Source organism: Colius striatus, chromosome 1, assembly GCF_028858725.1.
Source record: "Colius striatus isolate bColStr4 chromosome 1, bColStr4.1.hap1, whole genome shotgun sequence".
NCBI lineage: Eukaryota > Metazoa > Chordata > Aves > Coliiformes > Coliidae > Colius > Colius striatus.
In genome coordinates, this window is record NC_084759.1 from 35,264,760 (window position 1) to 35,282,338 (window position 17,579).

General features: G+C 35.8%; 1 protein-coding gene across 1 annotated transcript in view; it reads right to left on the bottom strand.

Annotated features, from left to right (window-relative positions):
• DIAPH3 (diaphanous related formin 3) overlaps positions 1 to 17,579 on the bottom strand; it is a 229,055-nt gene that overhangs the window by 42,778 nt on the left and 168,698 nt on the right. The window contains exons 26-27 of the mRNA XM_062020493.1: positions 13,932 to 14,027; positions 13,459 to 13,518 (exon numbers count right to left, since the gene is read on the bottom strand). Coding sequence (XP_061876477.1) covers positions 13,459 to 13,518; positions 13,932 to 14,027 — 156 coding nt within the window. The remainder of the gene's footprint in view (positions 1 to 13,458; positions 13,519 to 13,931; positions 14,028 to 17,579) is intronic.

Genomic DNA, 17,579 nt, shown 5'->3' on the forward strand with positions numbered 1-17,579 from the left:
AAAGTGTTCTTGACCAAATAAGTTTTCTTATCACTTCCAGAAATGTATTGCTTACTGAAAACATTTAAATAACCTTCACTATGCCAATGCAGGCTAAGGGAATAAAGATTTGCAAACTAAAATTAAGAAGTAATGCCTGTGTTGTTTGGTTTTTTTTTGGTTTCTTGGGTTTGTTTTTAAAAGAGTCTAAATTAAAGAAGAGAAGTGCTAAGTATTAGAGAAAATACTCTGCAACTCTTCAATGTACTTGCATTGTAAAAGCACAGATAAAGATAACCTTGTTGGATTGTAAGGTGCACTACCAAAGCTAACAGTGGTTTGAGTACATCTTAGAGCAATTTCTGAGCAAATTCAGATTCTAAGTGACACGCAGTTTTAGATGGGAGATCTAAGTGCATGATGTATGAAACATGCACCACTACCTTTCTCCCAAAAGTTTAAAATTATGTAAAAAGAATGGCTATTTAATTTAAAAATGTTTTACAACATTTAAACAGTACATTAAGTTATTACTGATCTGCTTCTCATTTAGTTTTCTCTTAAGTAGCAAAAATACAATTTTTTAATGTATCCCTTGGTGCTTGCAATTGTTAGAAACACAATAATTAAAAGTATACTGTATTTTGTGTTACTGTAGCTTTCCCAGAAAAGAACATCTGGAGACCCTTTTGCAGCATTTCTGGTTGCTTAGTTCCTTCAACATTCCACGAAAGCTTTATAACTAATATGAGGATAGAAGATTTCTATAATAAGTAATCTCATTTAGGCCACAGTACATTTTAGAGTTTATTGGTACACATCAAAAATGCCTTTTTTATTAGGCTAAATCTGCAATTACAGACTGAATTAGGAATAAAATATTTTATATATTCCAGTTATGTGGAATTGTTGAATGTGCTAATGTACTATAGCAGTGACAGATGAGTAAGAAAGATGGGCTTTGAATAAGGAAGTGAGAACATGAGAACAAGAAAAACTATCATCAGGTATCACTCATACAGCTTCAGAAACAACTAGAAAGGAAGAAGACAAGATATATAAAGGAAGATCAGATCTATACAAACTAAGAAATTAGGATATAGCTAATAGCATCCTCAATTAAAGACATGGTCATTAAAAGTGTACTTTTAAACTTTTAATAATGAAGACAAACCTTTTTTTTAACCAACTCTCATTGGAACGTGGAAAGGGATTCTTCCACTTCAGTATGCTTTGTTTTCCAGCCCATAGGAAGCAACTACTCCAAATAATAGAATATCCAGTCTTAGACTGCAAGATTCAGATATTTTTGACTCCAGTGAAACAAACTCAACATTTTATAATAGAAGATCTCACTACATAACAAGTTTTCAATAAAATGATCTCAGGGCAACTGCTGTTAGGTGGATAAACAGAGACTGGGTAAACTCAGCAGAGAGTAATTGGCTGTGTCCTGTTTTCAGTCAGCAGCTGGCAACAGAGAAAGAAAAGACTTAAAGCACTGAGGCAAGCTTGGAGACTGATTAGTCAGGAAACTATTGCTAAAGGCAGCAAGAGTAGGAGCTATCCCAAGAGCTCTCTCACAGCAGTTTTCTCCGCCCTGTGAGACACAACTGGAAATCCCTTAATGCACTCTGCCCTTCATTTATTTTTGCTACTGGACATTTGAGAGCGTTTAAGAACGTTACTTTTTTGAGTAGTTGCCTGATGATGGATCACATAGAATTAAAACGATTTTATATTTCTTAGGGAAAGGGGAAGACTACCATCTACAGTACAATTATAAAACTAGGGCTTACCTGACAGCAAAGTGCTTTTTATTCTGTGCTGAATAGCCAGAACAGAGTTTGCAGCTACTCACACATCCATCCTGTTTCACTCCCCATGATGAAATTACGAACGTATCTGGCATACCAGGATGATTCTATAACTTAAAGCTATAGTACTGCTTCATTTACTTTTAATCTAGCTAGTCAAATGAGACATTAGTACACTCAGAAAGATTATAATTGCAGCTAGCAATATAATGTAAATTACACAAACACACTCTACAGTAAAGAGTTGAGTATCAAAGTGCTAGAATTTGGAAACACGATAAAGTTAGCTATCCAAATCTAATGGAAATTTTACATATACACATTGTAAGAGAATTCCCTCCCTCTCCCCACCAAGAACTTATATCATTCATTGCCCAGGACAGAATGTATTAACTTAAAGAGCAGCTATTCAAGTTACTGTTTTATCTTCAATATTGAGTGTGCTGTGCCATGTTTTATTAACTTTATTTTAGGTAGAGAACTAAAACATGAAGAAGAAACCTCTTCAGGTCTCAGCCTCAGACACTTTAACTCATGAGGCCTAAACATGAGGCCTAAACTCATTAACAATTTATATAAGCTAACTCCTGTATAAGATGGGCATGTCCCTCTCTTTAGGCAGTATAAGGAGCCCATGCTCCCTAAATTCTGTATCTATATTTATGGGGTATTTTAACTCTTCAACAGATTAAATGTATACATTAATTTTGGGAGTTAAAAAATCCTTAATACTTGATATCTCAGAGTTATTGATATTACAAAGCACTTAATGTGTTCAGTGCTTTGATACTACTGTTTGTGCTGCAGCTGTAGATGTTGGTTACATTTGTAAAGCAGGTCCTGTGGATCTCAGCTTAAGAAACAAACAATATAAACTGGGAAAAAAGCCAAAACAACCTAATACCAAAGCCCAACACCACTTTCTCTCTCAGAAAGGTTTAAGATCAGAGGAAAGGGTAAGGCATTCTACCAGATTCTAGCATTTCTTTCAATGTAGGTCTCATTTCATCTCATCTCATAATTTCTTAAACACTGATCAAAATTTAACAGGATCCTCCACAAGCCTCTCCACGATCCTAATTGACTAGTTTGGCATCATTTTCAAATGGACTATCATCAGGTTTGGAATCATTAGATCATCTTACCCAGTTTTTGAGCTGGTAATTGTGGAGAAAAAGATTAGACATGATACAGTTTACTTTCTCATGGAAAAGATAAATCAACGAAAATATTTATATTTTAGAATGTAGGAGGAAAAAAGTATGTTAAGTCTCCCTTCTCTGCTAATGAAAGCAACAAAATGTACCCACTGAAGTAAGAATATATCCTCAGATAAATTTCTCAAGAGACAGTTCTTATATGGGAAATTTGTTCTTGGCCTAAAAGCTATTCTGCTTCAAGTATCACAGAATGTTAAGAGTTGGAAGGGACCTCAAAAGATCATCTAGTCCAACACCCCTGCCAGAGCAGGACCATCTAGAGCAGGTCACAAAGGAACTTCCAGAGAAGGAGATTCCACAACCGATCTGGGAAGCCCGTTCCAGTGCTCACAGTAAAGAATTTTTTCCTTGTGTTTCTTTCGAACCTCTTATGTTCCATTGGACATCACTGAGAACAGCCTGGCTCCATCCTTCTGACACTATACTATATGTTAACATAAACATTAATGAGATCAGTCTCCTCAGTCTCCTCCAAGCTAAAGAGCCCCAGATCTCTCAGCCTTTCATCACAAGGGAAATAAATGCTCCACTCTCTTCATCATCTTTGTAGCCCTGCACTGAACTCTCTCCAGTAGCTCTCTGTCCTTCTTGAACTGAGAGGCCCAGAACTGGACATAATATTCCAGATAATTAGATTTCTCCCCACCCAACCCTCCAGCCTGTCCAGGTCTCACTGAATGGCAGAACAGCCTTCTGGTGTGTCAGCCACTCCCATCAGTTTAGTATTGTCAGCAAACTCGCTGACACTGCCCTCTCTTCCCTAATTAAGGTCATTAATGAATATATTGAACAGTACTGATCCCAGCACCTACCCTTGAGGGACTCTGCTAGATACAGGCCTCCAACTGGACCCTGCCCCATTGGTCACCACTCTCTGCCTTCTTCCCTTTAACCAGTTACCAATCCACCTTACTACCTGACCATCCAGCCCACACTTTCTCATTTTTGCAGCAAGGATGCTGTTGGAGACGGTATCAAATGCTTTACTGAAATCAAGATAAACCACATCCACTGCACTACCATCATCTATCCACCTGGTTACATATTCATAGAAGGCTATCAGGTTGGTCAAACATGACTTCCCTTTGGTAAAATCATGTTGACTGGAGCCAATTCAATATCTGTATGTGCATTCTACTGTAACATAACATGTTCCCTCACCTCTTCAAATATAAGGAAACAGGCCTGAAGTCTAAGAAAACAGATAAAAAGACAAAAAAAAGTCTGGAATAATTCTTTAACTATGCAGAAATATGCTGAGATTTTAGGTTGGTTTTGCCTGGGATTAATTTTCTTCCTAGTAGCTGGTATGGGCTATTTTGGATTTGTGCTGGAAATATTGTATTGATAAATTCAGGGATGTTTTTATTATTGCTGAGCAGTGCTTACACGGAGACAAGGTCTCCTCTGTTTCTTACCCCACCAGTGAGCGACGTGGGGGTGCACAGGAAGCTGTGAGGGGACACAGCATTGAAAGCTGACCCCAATTGATCCAAGGAATAACCTAGACCACAGGATTTTGTGCTCAGCATACAGAGCTCGGGGAAGAAGAAGGGAGTACGTTCAGAGTGATGGTGTTTGTCTTCCCAAGTAACTGTTATCTGTGATAGAGCCCTGCCCTTGTAGGGATGGCTGAACACCTGTCTGTCCAGGGGAAGTGAGGAATGAATACCCTGGTTTGCTTCGTTTGTGCATGTGCAGCTTTTACTTTATCTATGAAGTTGTCTTTGTGTCAGCCCAGGAGTTTTCTCTGTTACCCTTCTGATTCTCTCCTCCATTCCACTAGGAGAGTGAGTGACTGTGTGGTACTAGTGTCTGGTTGGGGTTAAATCATGACAGATTTAATTCCATTTATCCATTTATGACACCAAGTATCCTTGATGTTGTCTTTTTGATTTCTTATTTTTTCATTTTGCTATGTCACAAGTTTGAATACAACAAAGAATAAATTCACTCTTATTTTTTTAAACCTCTTATTTATACTTCTGAAAACCTAAGGGAAATATGGTCAAATTTGTAGGGTCAGATAACAGTTTTTCTTTGACTCCTCTATACGGAGTTAGATAAATATCATGAGACAATGAAGCATGAGGAAAAACTCTTTCCCCTGATAAAATAAAAAAACCTCGCCATTACAAAAAAAGTCTTCTTTTTAAGATATCATGACAAAACACTCTAACAGAACAACCATGCAAGTAACAAGGCTTTGTTATAGGTTTTTCAAAGAAAGAAAGTATATATCAGCAATGCTGGTTTTTGCAGATCTTGAGGAAATAAAATCTTCTAGGAAATCACCTGGACTTCAAATAATTTTTTTGTTTGATTGAAATGATCCTGTATTTAGAAGTTCATTTAAAAAAAATAAAACATTACCATATCAAGAACAAAGGTGAAACTACTTTATATTGTATGTTGAAAGTGAATAGATTCTTGATTAGACAAATATCCTCCAAAATCCAAACATTCTTTCCCTCATTACTTAACCTATAGCTTCTCATCTTGGATTTGTAAGATACATCAGCATAAGAAAAGAGGAGCTACAGTCCAACTACCTCACACTGCTCCAAAACATTCTGACTGTCACCTCTCCTTCTGCCATTCATGTGAAAGCTGCATTTGCCCCCTATATTTCCTTCCATTACCACTCGTATCTCCAAGTTTGAGTCACCAAGAAAAAGCCTATTGAAGTTTCTGATTATTTTGTTGGATGATTGATGTAGATTTTGCCTTAGGCATGTACGTTGGAAATACACAGGCTGAACTATTTTTGGAATGAAACAAAGATGATACTGCATTTATCAAACAACTTACAGACATAACCACCAGTTCTGGTTCAATTTACATGCCAATTTCCCTTTAGAGCATTCCAAAACTTGAAAGTAAAGCTTCCAAGTATTCCTACACCAATAAAGGGAAGAAGCTGCAGGATACCCTTGTTTTTCCCGCTTCTACTTAATGTCCTTTATTTGTACCTTTGCAGAGCACCGACTTATAGCAAAAACAATCAGTTGGAATGATACCTCCAGTATTTCTTTTCCACTGCATATTTTTGCTCTGTTGCAATCACCACTTAGGAAAATAGAAGAAACTAAATTCTCCCAAAGGAGGAAAAACCCTCAAAACAGTAAGAGAACACATTCACTTACATGGTAAAGTAAGATGAATTAAGGAGTATGTTTAAAGAATTCCATGACTAATGTTTTGTGTTTTCTCTACGTCTTTTGAAATGCAATGGTGCATTAAGCAGACATCACTTGAGTCACAAAACAGACTCAGTCGGGGCTGATACACTGTTTGTTTCTATCTCAGATTCTGTCCCCAGTGGAGTCTTTTAACCAGGAAAAAATTGTTTCTAATGTTTAGGTGATCAAATTTCCCTAAGCAGTATTTAAAAAAAAAATATTTTTTATATATACATATATAAAACCACAGCAGTATGAAGATCATTATAGCTGTTGTTCAATCAATAGATACATAGTTTATTTGGATCAGTTCTTAAAGCCCTTGAAGGAGCATTCAGGAGTTAAGATACTTCTTATTTTTAACATTCATAAAACATAAGTGAAAGATTCTGTTAAATTTATACCTAAAGTCTTGTTTAACAAATATGGAAGAGACTTGGAAAGTACTCATAGATGTGATAGAATTTCTTTGCTGTACAGATCAACTCAGTAATTGTCTTCAAACACAAAGTTTTGTGTGACCGAAGAATTAAAAGGCAAATATGGGTAAATTGTTGGTAGTTTACAGCTCCCTTTGCAGGTGTAAGATTGTCCACTGATGTATATTCAGAAGATTGCTTTGAATATAGAACTTGCCTGACGTAGCTTTTGGAAACCTTGTTACTTAGTCAGACGATCATGGAGCTGACATTTACTATATGTGTAATTATGGAATATACAGTGTCACCGTTCTCAAATGTCACCTCTTTGCCACAGTTCTTATCTTGCCTCTCTTGAGAGAAGCAGTCTTATGCAACTAGTACCAATGAACACTGGCAAGATATTTACAAAAGCAATTAGCTCTTCTGAGTGCAAAAATTGACATCTTTAAAGGGTCTAACTTCAGGAATGAAGTTGTTAGATCTCTGGAGAATAAGCCCCACTATAAGGTCTACCTTCTGTCAAGGTGGCATCTGAAATTATTACTCTTAAAAAGATTTGGTTCTCTTACTTGTCTATATTATGTTCACATATTATTTTTTATAAGACACAGAATGAAGGATATGTGTGGAACTCATGGGAGTTGATAAGGGAAATCTCACAAGACTTTTTAAGAGGAGTAATAAAATAGACACAGACATTTTGTTCTTCCTCTCCTTTTCTAAATCTGGTTAGTGCTACATTTGACAGTATGCGTTTGGCTTATATTAAGGGTGAGTTAATACCTTTTTCTTTCTCTGTCTATACCAATATTTTTTAGTACTAACATGCATTAACTATTAATTTGAAGTACCTTTCTCTGGTTTTAGAACAGACTGCATCCATTGTGCAGCATTTGGCATTTAAAAATAAATAGTTAAGTAAATAAATGAGTAGCTTATGCCTCTCTATGTCTTTATTATAAAGGCTAATTTTATTAACTTCATTGACAAAACTCTGAAAAAAAACCCCAAAACTTGACATTTTTCATGTAAAATTCTTCTTACTGGTGGTTATACCTTCTATCTTGAACACTCTCTTCACTCCAATATTAAATTATAAGAGAGAGATATCACAAGAAAAAGTTCCTAAGAACTTTGGATCAAAATTAATCTTATTCCTAGATACTTTGGATTGTAAATTTTCCAGGGCTATCTTTATGAGAGACTGTGAGTGTATGCAACTATGGGAGTGCAGAAACAGTTCTAAGCAAACAATTAAAAATGAGTAAATTCACTTTCCTTATCTGGATTTTTTTTGTCATACATGTAAAATTGACTCTTATGGGTACAATATCTCTGAACTCTGTTGCCTGCTGTAGGAAAAAACTATTATAAACAGTGCAGATGGTTTCAGGGGAATTATTCCTGTTAGAACAAGCAGCAATTTTACTTGATCTATGAAGTTGATACTGAAGTGGAGCTTTGGTCTCAAAATGAGAACAACCAAGAAGTAGGTTTTGGGATTCTTTAATAGAAATCCTATTAAATGTTTTAATTTCATTACAGTACCTACAGATATTTCAAGTTTTCTGATGAGTAAACTTATCTATTGAGTAAAACTTCATAAAGGCTTAAAAAAAATTTCTCAAACAGAGGTACAATCATTGGTAGTTTTAGGTTATATAACTACCTTCAAAATAGCACCTACCATGAAAACTGGTAGTGCTCAAAAATGCACCTTTCCTACTAACATGTACTGAGCAGAAAAGTTATCTTTGCAAGTTTCATTGTTTCTTCAGTGTTAGGTATGTCCTAATGTTCACTACACACAGTTGTGGAAAAGACAACAACATACACAGATTTAAAACAGAAATACGGAAAAATCAAGTTGAAATGTCAGTCATGGTTTGCTGTCATAAACAGCTGTGATGAAATAAAACAGTGACCTCTAAGCAGTTGCACTAATGGTTTCAAGAATTAAGATGAGCCTGAGCTCATTGTCAGCTATGATTGTCAAAAATAAGGTAGTACAGACAGTAAGATGAACCTCAGATGACAGTTCTATTACAAACAGGAGATGAAAAACAGTCAACGAACATGAAAAATGGGTTTTCTTCTGCTTAATTGGTACCAGAATGACATTGCTTGACAAGGATTTTATTTAGCAGAGGTGTTTAACATGCTTCAGACTAAACGTGACATGAAATTTATTCTATTGTTTATAGATTTACCGAACAAACGGCTATAGTAATTACAACTATCTCTTATCATGGAAGTTTGATTTGAATATAGAAACAAGACCTTATTGTTAACTTTGGAAGTATAGTCCATGACTCAATCACTGACTGAAACAGAAGAATTTCTTTCAATCTCTTCAGTCACAAGAACCAATGTGTATCTTTTAACTTCCATTTTATCATAGCAGTTCTTTATCCACAGCATTTTGAGTAAAATCTATCTGTAAAGAAAAACACTTTCTGCTGCATCTGAGGTATATATACATGCAATCAAAGCTGCATCTCAAATTGATATTCATGAATTTCAGATAACATTACCTTCGCTAATGTTACTGCACATAAATGTGTAGCCATAGCAGCAGAGAACTTGATGCAGCCTGCAAAGCAAAGCCTGACTGAAATCTTAGTGAATAATGCAGCTTTCTGCGCTGCCTTGGATATGCTGCTATGTGTATTTGAACTTAACTAGCTTGAAATAAATGTGCAAGCTGCAAATACGCCTTGACTGTTGTTGTAAATAATTGATAAATTCAGATCAGCCATAGCTATTAGCTGCTTGAAATGATCTTCTAATGTGTAAAATCCAGATCATTGAAAATTAAGTGCTATTTTCTGCTCCCTAAATAAAATAAAAAAGCTCCCCTGTTAGATGCTATTGAACCAAAACCTTACCAAAATACAACACTAAAACTATACTAATATTCTACTTGTGTCAGATAGTGCTCTGAATGGGAATTACAGCAAAAGCATATACCACAATATTTACTGCAGTTAAAGCAAACGGTAATGTTAACAGGTAGTTCTGAACATGTATGTAATACAGTTGTGAATTTTAAAATACAAAGCATCATAAATGGAAACAAAGGAAATAAATATACCATTCACATCTATGCCAATGTAAATCTAATTAAAGTTATTTGTATTCTTAAGGTGTTAGAACATTTTTCGAAGATCTAGTAATTCCAAAGGTATATTATTTCTATTAGTTATGCAGCAGGGTGTTTCCTCACCAAGAAATTATCTAACTTGATGGGCCTTGTCACAAGCAGAAAAAAACACAATTGGTAATTCTGATCACAGAAGTAGGGTAAATTTAAAGCTGAAAAAAACCCACACACTACGCTAGAAAGAAGCAATCTGTCTAATAAAAGAACACTGCAAAAGGACTGAAAATAAAATAACACACCCAAGAGTCTACCCTGGGATGCAGCATGAGAATCGGTACTCCTTTTTAATCCAAAATATCAGCATAACAATACGAGAGCTTTCTGGGGAGCATAATTAAGAGAAAAATGGCTAGACAGTGGCTAGCACTCCACTACATTTAGTATTCATCTTTTTTTTCTTTTTTCCTTCAGCAGTCCATTTAGTTAAAAGAAACAATTTCAGTTCTCAGTTCTAGAAGTAATTACCATTGGCTTGCTCCTCTGTATTACTTTGTTTTTTAGGGCTTGGCTGGGTTTCATGATCAAGTGATAGTTTGGTACCTTGAGCAGTCTCATACTGAGGATGACAACAGCAATGTCTGGAGAGATGTCCTTCCTGCTTCCACTTATATTACAGCAATGGAGAATTCATACATTCTGTTTGTATTTCTCTCCCTTGCCACACCCTGAGACATGGAGCCACTGCTCTCTGGTTCCCATCTTAGCTTGTATTCCACATTTTTAGAGAAATATCTTTAATCGCACAGACTAAACCAGGTTTTGTTTTGAAACAGAACAGATTAACTAAACTTGATGGTATCTGCCCAACAGAGATTGTTACACTGTGAATCCTTCAGAGGACAGCTATTTCAAGTCATGGCTTGCAAATACGTATCGTGTATTAATAAAGTACATCTACTGTAAGTGAATCTGTTAGTCTCATAAGAATAAGCAGAGACCAAACCAGTTACTAGTTAACTCAAACCGACAAAACCAGTACAGAAGTAAACAAGGAGAATGCTTCAATTGCTGCTTGAGGACTTTTATCGCATGTATTTAAGCTTAGAGTAAGCTAGTGACTTCTTTGCCATGATACAAAATTTAGCATTCATTTGAAATTGATTTACAGCAAATCAATGAAAGACCAAGTCAATACTTCTATCTAATGGCATATCACAATTTTTATGAAGTGGGCTGCATTCACAGACTTCTTGTTTATACAGTATATATGTAATAAACCACTATATATAGTATTGATCACTTATTATACACATATACATAAAAAGAACAGGTTACTTCATATGTACCTAAAATCAATAAAAAGTGCAAAAAAATCCCCTCACATTACAGAATCACAGAATGGTAGGAAGGGACCTTTAGAGATCATCTAGTCCAACTCCCCTGCAGAAGCAGGTTCACCTAGATCAGGTCACACAGGAACACACCCAGGTGGGTTCTGAAAATCTTCAGAGAAGGAGACCTCACAACCTCCCTGGGCAGCCTGTGCAAGGGCTCCCTCACCCTCACACTACAGTGTTGAAATCAGAAACTGAAAATTAAAGAAACTTTGTAATCTACATCAAGTTTAGTGCTCTCTTTAGTTCAAGATAGGAAAACATAACATGTAGATATTATGACAAGTTACAACAAATTAGAAAAAATACTAATGAATTCCTTGAAAGCAAGCTCACACTTGTATTATCCTTTTCCTGAGCTAACAAGACAGGTGAAAGAAAAGCTGATTTCATTTTAAGATGTCTTAGAATCAGACTGTCTCAAAATGCTCTATGGAAAAACAACTTTCGTAAAAAAACTCAAAAAATCCAAGAGTTTACTTTTACTCATCTGTGTAAATCAAATGTCTGAACTTCAACTTCATTACAAAATTATATCAATCTCACGTACAAATCAGTTCCCGTATTAGACTAAGATTCTGAAGAATAAAAATCTTGGGTTGACTATTAGTTTGTTTTAGTGTTTTGTATTTAATATGAAATATAAAAATGTTTGTCCAAATTCAGTTAGCTTGAACACTGGAAACTACACTGTCTGTACATGGGCAACTAGATAGAATAAGCTAAATATGAGCCAGCAATGTGCCCTTGTGGCCAAGGCCAACGGCATCCTGGGATGCATCAAGAAGAGTGCGGCCAGCAGGTCAAGGGAGGTTCTTCTCTCTCTCTACTCTGCCCTGGTGAGGCCTCATCTGGAGTACTGTGTCCAGTTCTGGGCTCCTCAGCTCAAGACGGACAGGGAAGTGCTGGAGAGAATCCAGTGCAGCGCCACCAAGATGATCAAGGGAATGGAATATCTTTAATACAAGGAAAGGCTGCGGGAACTGGGGCTGTTTAGTCTGGAGAAGGGGAGATTGAGGGAAGATCTTATTAGCATTTATAAATATCTAAAGGGTGGGTGTCAGGAGGTTGGAACATCCCTCTTTTCTATAGTAGCTAGTAACAGGACAAGGGGTAATGGGATGAAGCTGGAACACAAAAAGTTCCACTTCAACATAAGAAAAAACTATTTCACTGTGAGGGTGAGGGAGCAGTGGCACAGGCTGCCCAGAGGGGTTGTGGAGTCTCCTTCCCTGGAGGTCTTCAAACCCGCCTGGACATGTTCCTATGTGACCTGATCTAGGTGACCCTGCTTCTGCAGGGTGGTTGGACTAGATGATCTCTAAAGATCCCTTCCAATCCCTGCCACTCTAGGATTCTATGATTCTATGAAATAAACACTTAAACGTGAAGTATTATTAATATCATCAATTTGATGGCACCTGCTTTATAAACTGCAGTACATTGAAATATTAAAGGATGATGCATTTTGCTTAAAAACACTAAGAAAGGAGATTTTTTTTTTCCTTTAAATTCCCGTTGCATTTTTTCTTTAACAGAGCTACTACATAAACAAACTGTTTTCCTGAGATCCCTAGTTATAAGCCATTGAAAATAGTCACTCTAACACCTTAGGCTTAAGTAAAACTAATGGAATAACGATAATAATATAATAAGAATATAAGAATAATATTCTGTAGATTGCCTAACAAACAAAGTTAACAAGCACACTCTCCCTCATTCTAACTTTTCACATAAGAGAAAGTCCTACTGATTACAGTGAGATAGTTCATATGTTTATGAATAAACACATGCACAAAACATGCTCAAAATTTAGAGAAATATTTTGCCATGAAGTAACTGATTTATTTACCATTACTTTGCTGACACAACATCACTTTCAAATTATACTGGTAAATGACAGCTTAAACCATTCCAGCTATAGTGTAACGAAAACCGCGGCAAAAAAACCCAGAATGCATGCAAAAAGCTCTCTGATTGGGTATCATGAACACTTTGTACCATTTAAAATGATCAATAATATCTGCTTTCTATTATAGTTTCATAATCTATTAAAAAATCCTTGCATAATTGTTCTTAAGGATTATAAAAGTACTACATTTAAAATCATAAGCAAATTCTAAATAAAAAAAAAACACAACAAAAGACAGAAGAGCTTTGCAAAGTAATCAGTAAGTATAGCTTCAGGATGATTCTTAACAAGCAGCTTGCAATATGGTTTCAGTATTCCACCAATGTAGAAAATGGGGAGAAAAAAATCACATCAGATCTTTTGAAAGCACAGATCAACTACATAAGCTAAGTTAAGAAATGCACGCAATTCATGAATATGGTTCATTACCATGGTTACAAGCTTTCAGCACAGGCCGCTGTGTGGTTGGACTGAGGTTTTGTGGTATGTCTGCAAAAGCAAGGAAACAATAGAAATAAAACACATCTTTGAAAGTTATTGGAGAGTAGCGACAATACTAAGCAGAATTATTTAGAAATTATTTATTTCTAGGAGTACAGTGAGAGTGACACATCAGTGAAATAATTTGGTCCACTTATAGGGCAAGATGACTTACTTCCCCTATTCAACTATAAAGCCCAAAAAGTTAAAGTACATGTGGCTGTATAGAAGAGTCTTATCATAATAATCAGCCTATGATAAATTTAAATTACTCTCCAAGGTGCTACTATCATCAATAAAACATTCTGAACATCCCTGAAAGTTGCCATTGCAAGAAAGAATTAAACCTGATTTTCTAGAACATTGGACCCATAATGCTTTTAAATTTCCCTGGAAAACAAAATGTAAAATGGAATATTCACCTTTTGACCTTGGTGTTCTTTTCCTTCTGTCTCGAAAAGCTGCACCTGATTGCAAGGCCTCCAACAGGCTATCCATCACTCCAGTCTCCTCACCTTCTGTAAAGGAGATAGAAGGAATCCTTTAGTTTATCATAGCAAAATCAAAGCAATGAGAATATAACAATGAGAAGAAACAATAATAATAATAATGCTAAAATATATTAATACCATTATTAAAGCTATCTATTTAAAACTTTGACGAGGATCTTAACATTCAAAAATTGCTGTCTTGCAATACTGAACTAGGGCAAATTTTATTTCATTAATTTCACATTCCATTTTATACTGAGAATCAAGCACAGTTTTCAGTAAAATGCCATTTCAATCATATTTTCCTTTCAGTACCCTTTTTCAACTGCAAATAATCAGTTTCATGTCAGCCTTCAAGAGTCATACTTTAAATGATTTGCTTTATTATAACAATAACTGAAATGATCTCTTGTCTAAAAAGTTTAAATTGTTTCTCAGCAGGAAGCTGAATGAACAATACTGGACTGGATAGGATATGGGATGATTTCCTTAGGTAGGTTTAATCAAAAGCCATTTTTCCTTCATATTTAAGAACCTCTTTTTGATATTAAATAATTGATGTAGTTCAAGAAAATCTCACACATCATATTACACATGAATTTATAATATCCTCAAAAAACACTAGCATTAATTGTCCTACATTTAGGGCATTTAAACACATCAGATAATGTCAGAGTTTTGAATCTTCTTAACCCCTTGTGTCTATGTCTGGTAGGACAAAGAATGCAACTCTAGCAATTTCCTATATGATAAAAGCAATCTCAGAGGAAAAACAAACTACACTACAGAAAACTCATTGTGCCTTAATGCAAAACACCCTAGGACAACACACATCTTAGATGCAGTCAGAGATATCACAAGATTCTGCAGTTACTGCTAACAGCAAATATTCAAATCAGGATCTAAACTAGCTGATGGGTATGAAGAGATGCCACACTGCCCATTTAAGGAATTCTGAAAGTATCTGACTACAAGAAAAGAAGCAAGGAGACTTTCTAGATCTGAATATGGGGGGAAATTATTATACAGGAAAGTTACTAGGGGAAATGTTGCTTTCCAACACTATTTTTTATTTGTTTCCCTCCTTTAAATAAGTTCCATCTTTCAGTAAGCTTTAAAGAATTCAGGCATCTTTCTAAGGTATGTGATTTCAAGAGCAATAAAAAATAATTCAGACAACAAAAAGTTCAAAGTTGCAGACAGGAAGGTCTGGTAAAGTATTGTCAAATCAGCATGGGGCAACAAATATGACAATCTAGAAACAACATTTTTACTTTCATTTTGCTACTGCTAAGTGAAGAGTTGAATCTAATTTAGCTTCTGAGAACCCTAAGCCTGGATATCACTTAAAAGCAGCAGAAAAAAGCATAACAAGATGGCACAAGATTTTGGCAACGGAGACGTTTTGGTTTTTTTTTTTTAAACAAAGGTGTCAAAACGTGAGCTTTCCTGTCTGCAAATTAAGAAAAATCTCCTTCAAATACAACTTTAAACAGCATACTAGTAATGTCCTCATAAATCAATGAGTTTATATGTGAAAAAATTCCATAGAAATACAGATGTAAAGCTCACAACAGATGTTCCCTTTAAATTTAAATTAGATTTTTATAAACATTTTTCTCATACCTCATTACACCAGCAATTTTTAAAATCTGAATTTGTACAATTGTATTACAAATTGTATTCAGTTAGAACATTTGTACTTTTTGCTTGCACTTTAACCATTCTTGAATTTATGCTTATTCTACATGTATATTTGTGTTTAGAAAGTGATTTTGGTTTAATTATTGGAATTTTCTAAAAATATCCTCTGAGAAGAACCCTTTGACTTGTTGCTGTCCCAAGATGTTAGCCTTTAAAACAAAAAAATCTTGAAAATATCCTTAGGAAAAGACCTTTAAGATCATGGAGTTCAACCACTAATCTAACATTGCCAAGTCCACTACTAAATCATGTTCCTAAGTATCTCATCTATGTGTCTTTTAAGAACCTTGAGAGACAGTGACTCAACTACTTCCCTGGGCAGCTTGTTTCAATGCTTGACAATCCTTTCAGTGAAGTTTTTCCTAATGTCTAAACTAAACATTCCCTGGTGCAATTTAAGGTCATTTTCTCTTGTCCTATCACTTGTTACTTGGAAGAATAGACTACCTCCTTACAACCTCTTTGCTACCTCATTACAACCTCTTTTCAGGCAGCTGTAGAGAGTGATAAGGTCTTATCTCAATCTCCTTTTATCCAGTTTAAACATCTCAAGCTCCCTCAGACACTCCTCATAAGACTTGTTCTCCAGACCCCTCACCAGCCTTGCTGTCGTTCTTTGGACACACTCCAGCACTTCAATGTCCCTCTTTGAGTGAGGGGCCCAAAACTAAACATAGTATTTGAGGTGCAGCATAATCAGTGCAAAGTACAGGGGGACTACATACTACTGGCTCATATTCAGCCGGTGGTCATTCCAAGGACCCCAAGATCCTTCTCCTCTGGACAGCTTTCCAGTCACACTTCCCCAAGCATGTAGCACTGGAATGTGGTTGTTGTGACCCAAGCACAGGATCTGGCACTTGGCCTTGTTGAACATCATACAATTGGCCTTGGACCATGGATCCAGCCTGTTCAGATCCCACTGTAGAGTCTTCCTTTCCTCCAGCAGGTCAACACCCCGACTCAGCTTCATGTTATCTGCAGACTTACTGAAGGTGTACTTGATCCCCTCATCCAGCATTGATAAAGACGTTAAACACAACAGGCCTCAACACTGAGCCCTGAGGAACACCACTGGTGATCAGCTGCCAACTCGATTTAACTCCATTCACCACTACTCTCTGGGCCCAGCCATCTAGCCAGTTTTTTACCCAGGAAACAATAACCCTTATTCTTCTGTTTTCTCTGTACTATCAGACTATTTAACTGAATAATCTTACACAAATGATCTATACACAAAAACAAATAAGGGGAAACAAGCAAATATTTTATATTTTACAATATATATAATATATATTTTATAACATTTAAGTACATTTACTTTCTGTACAATACTTGGCAAATATAGAATAAACATGAAGAATGAAACATAGATCCTTTTTCCTCTTGCTTTGCATTTCATCATGTTGAGGTTTGCTCTCCTATGGACTATCATAACTAATATGTCTTGGAACGTACTTTACAAAAAAAATTATTTAGATTATCTATTCCGCTTCCTGGGAAGCTTTTTGTTTGTTTGGTGGTGGTGTTGCTTTGCAGTTTTAGTTGGTTGGTTGCTGGGGAGAAGGGAGGTTGTTTGTTTTGTTGCCTTCTGTTTTTAAACTTTCTCCATCTTCTGTCATGCGACTCTCTCAAATACACAAAAAGTTAGTGAATAGTTTCAAACCCAACTGATGCTTGAAGATATTTTGAGGTCAAGCCATTCGTTACACTAGTTACATTAGGGTGCATGAACACTGGAGGAAAGTTTTTAAGCATTTTGAGTAACAGCAATTCTAAAAAGATTGAATAATATCACAGTCCCCAAAATGGTACCTCAAGTGTTTATGGAAAAGAGTTAATAAGCTTTGTTTTAGGAAGTAAGAATAACAGAAG